General features: G+C 41.1%; 1 protein-coding gene across 1 annotated transcript in view; it reads left to right on the top strand.

Annotated features, from left to right (window-relative positions):
- The window catches only part of ZNF592 (zinc finger protein 592), a gene marked incomplete in the record, with an annotated part of 184,163 nt that overhangs the window by 51,033 nt on the left and 123,130 nt on the right, over positions 1 to 10,000 (top strand). Inside the window, 3 exon segments of the mRNA XM_053717265.1 lie at positions 7,228 to 7,406; positions 7,915 to 8,091; positions 8,365 to 8,524. Of these exon segments, the coding sequence (XP_053573240.1) occupies positions 7,228 to 7,406; positions 7,915 to 8,091; positions 8,365 to 8,524 (516 nt within the window).

Below are 10,000 nucleotides of genomic sequence, written 5' to 3'. Positions count from 1 at the left end.
ACGCCAAGTACCTCTAGTGCGTCTAATTCTTTTACTCTGCAGGAGATGGCTGCAGTTATGTCAACTACCCTTACAGAGGTATTATCTAAATTCCCAGTGTTACAGGGTAAACGCAGTAGGTAAGGTATTAATGTAAATACTGAATCCTCTGATGCCTTATTGGCTATTTCCGACGTACCCTCACAGTGCTCTGAGTTGGGGGTCAGGGAATTGCTGTCTGAGGGAGAACTTTCAGATTCAGGAAAGATATTATCTCAGACAGATTCGGACGTCATGTCCTTTAAATTTAAGCTGGAACACCTCTGTCTTTTACTTCGGGAGGTTTTAGCGACTTTGGATGATTGTGACCCTATTGTGATACCACCAGAGAAATTGTGTAAGATGGACAAATATCTAGAGGTGCCTACTTACACTGATGTTTTTCCGGTTCCTAAAAGAATTTCGGAAATTGTAAAAAAGGAATGGGATAGACCAGGTATACCGTTCTCTCCTCCTCCTAATTTTAAAGGGACAGTCAACACCAGAATTTTTGTTGTTTAAAAAGATAGATAATCCCTTTTATTACCCATTCCCCAGTTTTTTGCAAAACCAGCACTGTTAATAGACTTTTTACTTCTGTGACTAACTTGTATCTAAGCATCTTCTGACCACCCCTAATCACATGACTTTTAGTTATTTTGCATATAGTTGCATTTTAGCCAATTAGTGCAGTGTCTGCCACTAGCGTGATCACAATGCTATCTATATGGCCTACATGACCTTGCTCTCCCCTGCTGTGAAAAGTAAATAAAATAGAGGCGGCCTTCAAGGGCTTAGAAATTATCATATGTGCCTCCCTAGGTTTGCTTTCAACTAGAATACCAGCAGAACAAAGCTGAATAAAGTAAATTGGAAAGTTGTTTAAAATTACATGCCCTATTTGAAAAATGAGGTTTTTTTTTTTTTGGACTTGACTGTCCCTTTAAGAAAATGTTTCCCATATCAGTCACCATTCGGGACTCTTGGCAGTCGGTCCCTAAGGTGGAGGGAGCTATATCTACCCTGGCTAAGCATACAACTATACCTATTGTGGACAGTTGTGCTTTCAAAGACCCTATGGATAAGAAGTTAGAGGGTCTTCTAAAGAAATTATTTATTCATCAGGGTTTTCTTTTACAACCTTACAGCCTGAATTTTTCCAGTTACTACTGCAGCAGCTTTTTGGTTTGATGCTCTAGAAGAGTCTCTGAAGGTTGAGACCCCATTAGAGGATATTTTGGATAGAATTAAGGCTCTCAAGCTAGCTAATTCTTTTATTACAGATGCCGCTTTTCAAATTGCTAAATTGGCGGCGAAAAATGCAGGATTTGCCATTTTGGCGCGTAGAGCGTTATGGCTCAAATCGTGGTCTACTGATGTGTCATCAAAGTCTAAACTTTTAGCTATTCCTTTCAAGGGTAAAGACCCTATTCGGGCCTGAGCTGAAAGAAATTATTTCTGACATTACTGGAGGTAAAGGCCACGCCCTACCTCAAGATAAGTCTGTTAAGATGAGGGGTAAACAAAATAATTTTTGTTCCTTTTGGAATTTTAAAGGAATACCCTCTGCTGCTTCTTCTTCTTCCACAAAGCAGGAAGGGAATTTTGCTCAATCCAAGTCCGTCTGGAGACCCAACCAGACTTGGTATAAAGGTAAACAATCCAAGAAGCCCACTGCTGCTACAAAGACAGCATGAAGGGACGGCCCCCGATCCGGGACTGGATCTGGTAGGGGGCAGACTTTCTTTCTTTGCCCAGGCTTGGGCAAGAGATGTTCCCATGGGCATTGGAAATCGTGACCCACGGGTATCAACTGGAATTCAAGGATCTTCTCCCAATAGGGAGATTTCATCTTTCATGATTGTCTGTAGACCAAATAAAAAGAGGCGTTCTTACGCTGTGTAGAAGACCTCTACCATGGGAGTAATTTGTCCCGTTCCAAAACTGGAACAGGGACAGGGGTTTTACTCAAATCATTTTGTGGTTCCCAAAAAAGAAGGAAACTTCAGACCCATTTTAGATCTCAAGTGTCTAAACAAGTTTCTCAGAGTCCCATCGTTCAAGATGGAGACTATACGAACAATCTTACCAATGATCCAGGAGGGTCAATAATTCACAAGGATTATCATCAGTTCCTAAGGTTTGCCTTCCTGGACAAACATTATCAGTTCGTGGCTCTTCCCTTAAGGTTGGCCACAGCACTCAGAATCTTCACAAAGGTTTTAGGGTCTCTTCTAGCGGTTCTCAGACCGCGGGGCATAGCAGTGGCGCCTTATCTGGACGATATTCTGATTTAGGCATCAACTGACAAAATCTCACACGGACATAGTGTTGTCTTTCCTGAGAACTCATGGTTGGAACATAGAAAAGAGTTCACTAGTTCCACGGACAAGGGTTCCCTTCTTGGGAACTCTGATAGACTCGGTAGAAATGAAAAACAAAGATTCTAAATACTTGCCGAGCACTTCAGTCCATTCCTCGGCCATCAGTGGCTCAGTGTATGGAGGTCATTGGATTAATGGTAGCGGCAATGGACATTCCGTTTGCTCGCTTTCATCTCAGACCACTGCAGCGGTGCATGCTCGTACAGTGGAATGGGGACTATGCAAATTTATATCCTCGGATAAATCTGGATCAAGAGACCAGAGACTCTCTTCTTTGGTGGTTGTCGCCGGATCATCTGTCCCAGGGGACATGTTTCCACAGACCCTCGTGGGTGATAGTGACAACGGACGCCAGTCTTCTGGGCTGGGGTGCAGTCTGGAATTCCCTGAAGGCTCAGGGTGTTTGGACTCGGGTGGAGTCTCTACTTCCAATCAATATTCTGAAACTGAGAGCAATATTCAATGCGCTTCAGGCGTGGCCTCAGTTGGCTTCAGCCAAATTCATCAGATTCCAGTCAGACAATATCACGACTGTGGAGTATATCAATCATCAGGGGGGAACAAGGAGTTCCTTAGCGATGATAGAAGTATCAAAGATAATCCGATGGGCGGAGGCCCACTCTTGCTATCTATCTGCAATCTACATCCCAGGAGTAGAGAATTTTCTAAGTCGACACTTTTCATCCGTGGGAGTGGGAACTCCATCCGGAGGTGTTTGCCTCATTGATTCGCCAATGGGGCAGACCAAAATTAGATCTGATGGCATCTCGTCAGAATGCCGAGCTTCCACGTTACGGATCCAGGTCGAGGGATCCTCAGGCCGAACTGATAGATGCCTTGGCAGTGCCTTGGTCGTTCAGCCTAGCTTATGTGTTTCCACCGTTTCCTCTCCTTCCACACGTGATTGCTCGGATCAAACAGGAGAGAGCTTGAATAATCCTGGCCACGCAGGACTTGGTATGCGGATCTATTGGACATGTCCTCTCTGCCACCGTGGAAACTTCCTTTGAGACAGGACCTTCTCATTCAAGGACCTTTCCAACATCCAAATCTAAATTCTCTGCAGCTGACTGCTTGGAATATTGAACGCTTGATTTTATCTAAGCAGGGATTCTCTGATTCGGTCATCGATACTTTGATACAGGCTCATAAGCCTGTCACTAGAAAAATCTATCATAATATATGGCGTAAATATCTTTATTGGTTTGAATCCAAGGGTTACTCATGGAGTAAAGTTAGGATTCCCAGGATTCTGTCTTTTCTCCAAGGATTGGAGAAAGGGTTATCAGCAAGTTCCTTAAAGGGACAGATTTCTGCTTTGTCAATTTTTCTTCACAAACGCTTGGCAGATGTGCCAGATGTTCAGTCTTTTTGTCAGGCTCTAACCAGAATTAAGCCTGTATTTAGACCAATTACTCCTCCCTGGAGTTTGAATTTAGTTATTCGAGTTCTTCAAGCGGTTCCGTTTGAACCCATGCATTCCATAGATATTAAGTTATCATCTTGGAAAGTTCTGTTTTTGGTTGCTATTTCATCTGCTCGAAGAGTTTCTGAGCTTTCAGCGTTACAATGTGATTCGCCTTATCTTATATTTCATTCTGATAAGGTGGTTTTACGTACCAAACCGGGATTTCTTCCTAAGGTTGTTTCAAATAAGAATATTAATCAGGAAATTGTTGTTCCTTCCTTGTGTCCTAATCCTTCTTCTAAGAAGGAGCGTCTGTTACATAACCTGGACATGGTCCGTGCGTTGAAGTTTTACTTACAGGCAACCAAGGATTTCCATCAATCATCTTGATTATTCATTGTTTATTCTGGAAAGCGTAGGGGTCAGAAAGCGACGGCTACCTCTTTCTTTTTGGCTGAGGAGTATCATCCGCCTGGCATATGAGACTGCTGGACAGCAGCCTCCTGAAAGAATTACGGCTCATGCTACTAGGGCTGTGGCTTCCACATGGGCCTTTAAAAACAATGCTTCTGTTGAACAGATTTGCAAGGCTGCGACTTGGTCGTCTCTTCATACTTTTTCCAAATTTTACAAATTTGATACTTTTGCTTCTTCTGAGGATGTTTTGGGAGACAGGCAGTGGTGCCTTCCGTTTAGGTCTCTGTCTTGTCCCTCCCATTTCATCCGTGTCCTGTAGCCTATGGTATTGTATCCCACAAGTAAGGATGAAATCTGTGGACTCGTCGTATCTTGTAGAAGAAAAGGAAATTTATGCTTACCTGATAAATTCATTTCTTCTACGATACGACGAGTCCACGGCTCTCCCTGTCATTTTAAGACAGATAATATTTTATTTTTACAACTTCAGTCACCTCTGCACCTTTAGCTTTTCCTTTCTCTTCCATAAACCTTCGGTCGAATGACTGGGGGTGGAGGGAAGGGAGGATATATATATATATATATATATATATATATATATATATCTGCACATCTCTGCTGTGGTGCTCTTTGCCACTTCCTGTTAGCAGGAGGTTAATATCCCACAAGTAAGGATGAAATCTGTGGATTCGTCGTATCGTAGAAGAAATCAATTTATCAGGTAAGCATAAATTTCCTTTTTTTTTTTTAACTTTGACCCCCAAAATCTGTTACACATCTACAACCACTAAAAAACACCCATGCTAAATAGTTTCTAAATTCTGAGTTTAGAAATACCCAATGTTTACATGCTCTCTGCTTTTTTTGCAAGTTATAGGGCAATAAATAAAAGTAGCACTTTTTTTTCCAAAATTAGCGCTAGTTACATTGGAACACTGATATCTTTCAGGAATCCCTGAATACCCCTTGACATGTATAGAACATCCCAAAGTATTGATCTAGGCCCATTTTGGTATATTTCAGGCCACCATTTCACCGCCAAATGCGATCAAATAAAAAAAATCGTTCACTTATTCACAAATTTTTGAAAAAACTTTAGGTTTCTCACTGAAATTATTTACAAACAACTTGTGCAATTATGGCATAAATTGTTGTAAATGCTTCTCTGGGATCCCCTTTGTTCAGGAATAGCAGACATATATGGCTTTGGCGTTGCTTTTTGGTAATTTGAAGGCAGCTAAATGCCGCTGCGCATCACACATGTATAATGCTCAGCAGTGCAGGGGTTAATTAGGTAGCTTGTAGGGAGCTTGCAGGGTAAATTTTAGCTTTAGTGTAGAGATCAGCCTCCCACCTGACACATCATACCCCCTGATCCCTCCCAAACAGCGCTCTTTCCCCCCCACACACACACAATTGTCCCCGCCATCTTAAGTACTGACAGAAAGTCTTATTGGGAGCCATCTTGGGTACCGCCTCCCGTGCACACGCGAGCGTCCGTGTGCGACCCCGTCCCCTTCTTGCAGCAGGAACCCATCGATGGCCACCCACCTCCTACATCGGCTCCCACCCACCAACGATTGCGGCCATCGATGTCCTGTGCAGAGAGGGCCACAGAGTGGCTCTCTCTGCATCAGATGAGAAAATTTTTTTATTGGAGGATGTCTCAATATCGAGGCATCACTGCAATAACCGGAAAGCGTCTGGAAGCGATCAGGATCGCTTCCACCGCTTTCCAAGACCTACGCCATATATCCTCAGTCGTTAACTGTATTTTTTTTTTTTGAGGACATGCGTCGTCGGTCCTTAAGGGGTTAAACAACTTTCTAATTTACTTTTGTAATCAATTTTACTTTATTCTCTGGTATCTTTTATTGCATAAGCTTCATGCATTCCTGGGAGCTAGCTGAACACACTTGTAAGCCAATTAAAATGGGCATCCAAGTTCAGCCCCCGATCAGCAACTAGCTCCCAAGCCATATCATGATATGCTTTTCTGCAACGGATTCCAAGAGAATGAAGCAAATTAGTTTTTTTTAAAATTGTATGCTCTATCTGAATCATGAAATTATTTTTTTTTTTTTAGTTTCATATACCTTTAAAAGGGACACTGTACTTTTTTAAATTTTGTTTCCTTTCAATGTGTCTAAAATGACTTATTATACTTAATGCAGACTATTAAATGTACAGCATTGTGTTCCTTCATGTTTATTATTGTATTTGAAATATATATTTTTTATCATTAAAACGGTCATCAAAGGTTCTCAAGGATGTGCTTTTTAAGTGGGCCGGAGCTGCTTTTTTTTAATTTACACTGAGGGGCATATCTATCAAGCTGAAGTCCCGTGTTTCTGGCGAGCCTTCAGGCTCGCCAGAAATACCAGTTATGAAGCAGTGGTCTAAATTCTATAACCTGGACGGACATCGCCGCAATTTAACCCGATCGGGTTAATTGACACCCCCGGCCGTGAATCTGCAGGGGGAGGCGTATTGCTCTCCGCATTCAGCGACAGACCTTTGTTTAAATAGGCCCCAGGGTGTACTATGTATTTAAATGGTAGTTAAGGCTCATGGAGTTCAGTGAGCAAAACCGGCTATTTGTCTTTACCCACCCCTAGCTGGAAGGTTAATTTATGCTGCCATCTCCTGAACATAGAAACATATTTGTTTTCAGTATAGGTGATGATTTCAAAAGGCAAAAGCAAATGGCAAAGTAACTATTTGCAAACAGTTTAACACACTCCATAAGGTAAAATTTAATCATTGAGAACACTTTAAAGTGAAAAACATTTCACAGTACCATTATCTATTTCTTACAAGCCAAACACAGTTCTCTGTTGCCTTTTATCTTTATTCTCTTTTGTTGGGAGATGCTCTTTCCCTGTGTATTAGGAGCTCCAACTGTTGCTATGTTTTTTGCATTACCCCTTTTTTTGTACCAGTTTATTAGGTATATATGTGTTTTCTCTTTACAAAATCTCTTTTCTGTCGTCCTTGTAGACCTGCCAGGTGTGCCAGATGATGCTTCCTAATAAGTGCAGCTATGGAGCTCACCAGCGCATCCACACACACAAGTCTCCATACTGCTGCCCAGAGTGTGGAGTTCTCTGTAGATCTGCCTATTTTCAGACCCATGTCAAAGAAAATTGTCTACACTACACACGCAAGGTTGCATTCAGGTGGGAGAAGCTATAGGCATATATTGGTCTATTGATCCTCCTTTCTTCTATGGGTTTGTTTCAAAATTCATGCTCAGACCTTTCTTATTTTTCTCTCTCTCCATTCATCTCTGACCTTCTCTTGCTTGGCTCTTTTCCCTGTCTTGCAGGTGATTCATTAAGTTTGAAGAACTTTATATAAAATCGTAAACCTTTTAAGGTTTTGTTCATATATTCCTTAGCACATAATTTGAGAGAGTCTATAAGTGAATATAAAAAAAACGCACACACTCAGATGTTCAAGAAATGTGTTTTTTTTTTTCTCTAGCTGCAATATTTCTTTTTATCAAACTGGTAACACATATACGTACATTCCGTTCAATGTACACTGCACGTATGTATATCTCAAACCGATAAGAAAGCCATATATCCATACATAAATCTTAAGCAATCAGAAAGCTTACCTAGTTTCATTCTGTAGTAGCAGAGAACAGTGTTCTTATAAGCTCCTTTTGTAATATTTCATTAGGTGTATTCACTGTGGGGTAGTGTTCATGTCGCTGGGATTGTTGAAAACCCATATCCAGGACAAGCACTGTGAGGTCTTTCACAAATGCTCCTTTTGCCCAATGGCGTTCAAGAACACAGAGAGTACAACTGCTCACATCATGGCCCAGCACCCCACCGCCAGCCATCGGAATGCACAGTAAGTGAAAGCCAATTGCTAGAATCTTTTGTGTGGTGTCCACATTTAGTTAACTTTTTTTTTTTTTCCCTTTTACTTAAAACTCTGTTCTGCTGAGAGAGAACTTGTTAACGTCCTGCATTTTCCTCTTAAGCATTTGCTGCCTCCTTTCCTCAGAAATGTATCTTTAATTTTTGGTTTAATAAAGGTACTTGTGATAGTGTAGTGAAGGTGTGAGTTTTTTGTTTTTATTTGCCTTTGCTTCCTAATATGTTCTTCACTTGGATTTTCCAGAATAATCTACAAGTGTTCCTGTGAGACTGTCTTCAATAAGAAAAGACTCCTACACCAGCATTTCTACCAGAACACAAACACACTGCTTGTGAGTGTGTTCAAATGCCCAGAGTGTCAGCTGGCGTACATGCAGAAACAGCTTTTAGTGCAGCATCTCAAGGTATATATGTATGTAATTTCAAGAGAGATTATACAGTAATAAATGCTGGTCCATGGAACCATTTCTGTTTTATCGAATTGTAAGGCTAGGGTATGTTCTGTAATGTTGAGTATTCAAAAAATTGTTGACACAAATACATGGTATTTCCATATACTTACTAAATACAAGTACAATAAAACAGTGTAATTAATGCAAGTTTATACACTTTCAAAAAGTGCGTAAAGCTACGTAAGGCAGGAGACCATCTGAAGCAGTAATGCAAAGAGCACCACAAAACTGTTTCACCTCAAGAAAAGTAGTGGAGACAACATGTTGGAAGGGAGGTTGCAGTTCTAATTTCTTGTCTGGGGACTATATTAAAGTAAAATAATTTGAAGCTCGGTTTTAACATAGTGAGCTTTAGTATGAATAGATCTATTGGTAAAATGTAGAGAAATCATTTGTGACCTGGTTGAAAAAAGGTGGTGGTGATGGGAGGAGAGAATTCGTAGTTCCCCCTTATACGTGTTACTGAAACCCAAAGCAACGTATATGTTTCTCAAGTCAAGATGTAAAGGTGTATAAATGCAAGATTTTGTCTTGTGATGCCCCAGATAGTGTTAAAGGGATAGTAAACTCAAAAAATGTTTCTCCAACATAGGTGTGTCCGGTCCACGGCGTCATCCTTACTTGTGGGATATTCTCTTCCCCAACAGGAAATGGCAAAGAGCCCAGCAAAGCTGGTCACATGATCCCTCCTAGGCTCCGCCTACCCCAGTCATTCTCTTTGCCGTTGTACAGGCAACATCTCCACGGAGATGGCTTAGAGTTTTTTAGTGTTTAAACTGTAGTTTTTTATTATTCAATCAAGAGTTTGTTATTTTAAAATAGTGCTGGTATGTACTATTTACTCAGAAACAGAAAAGAGATGAAGATTTCTGTTTGTATGAGGAAAATGATTTTAGCACCGTAACTAAAATCCATGGCTGTTCCACACAGGACTGTTGAGAGCAATTAACTTCAGTTGGGGGAACAGTGTGCAGTCTCTTACTGCTTGAGGTATGACACATTCTAACAAGACGATGTAATGCTGGAAGCTGTCATTTTCCCTATGGGATCCGGTAAGCCATGTTTATTAAGATAGTAAATAAGGGCTTCACAAGGGCTTATTAAGACTGTAGACTTTTTCTGGGCTAAATCGATTCATTATTAACACATATTTAGCCTTGAGGAATCATTTATTCTGGGTATTTTGATATGATTATATCGGCAGGCACTGTTTTAGACACCTTATTCTTTAGGGGCTTTCCCTAATCATAGTCAGAGCCTCATTTTCGCGCCGGTATGGCGCACTTGTTTTTGAGGACAGCATGGCATGCAGCTGCATGTGTGTGGAGCTCTGATACATAGAAAAGTCTTTCTGAAGGCATCATTTGGTATCGTATTCCCCTTTGGGCTTGGTTGGGTCTCAGCAAAGCAGATTCCAGGGACTGTATG

Source organism: Bombina bombina, chromosome 6, assembly GCF_027579735.1.
Source record: "Bombina bombina isolate aBomBom1 chromosome 6, aBomBom1.pri, whole genome shotgun sequence".
NCBI classification, from domain to species: Eukaryota; Metazoa; Chordata; class Amphibia; order Anura; family Bombinatoridae; genus Bombina; species Bombina bombina.
The sequence above is the reverse complement of the archived record's forward strand: the minus strand, read 5'-3'. Positions and strand labels throughout refer to the sequence as shown.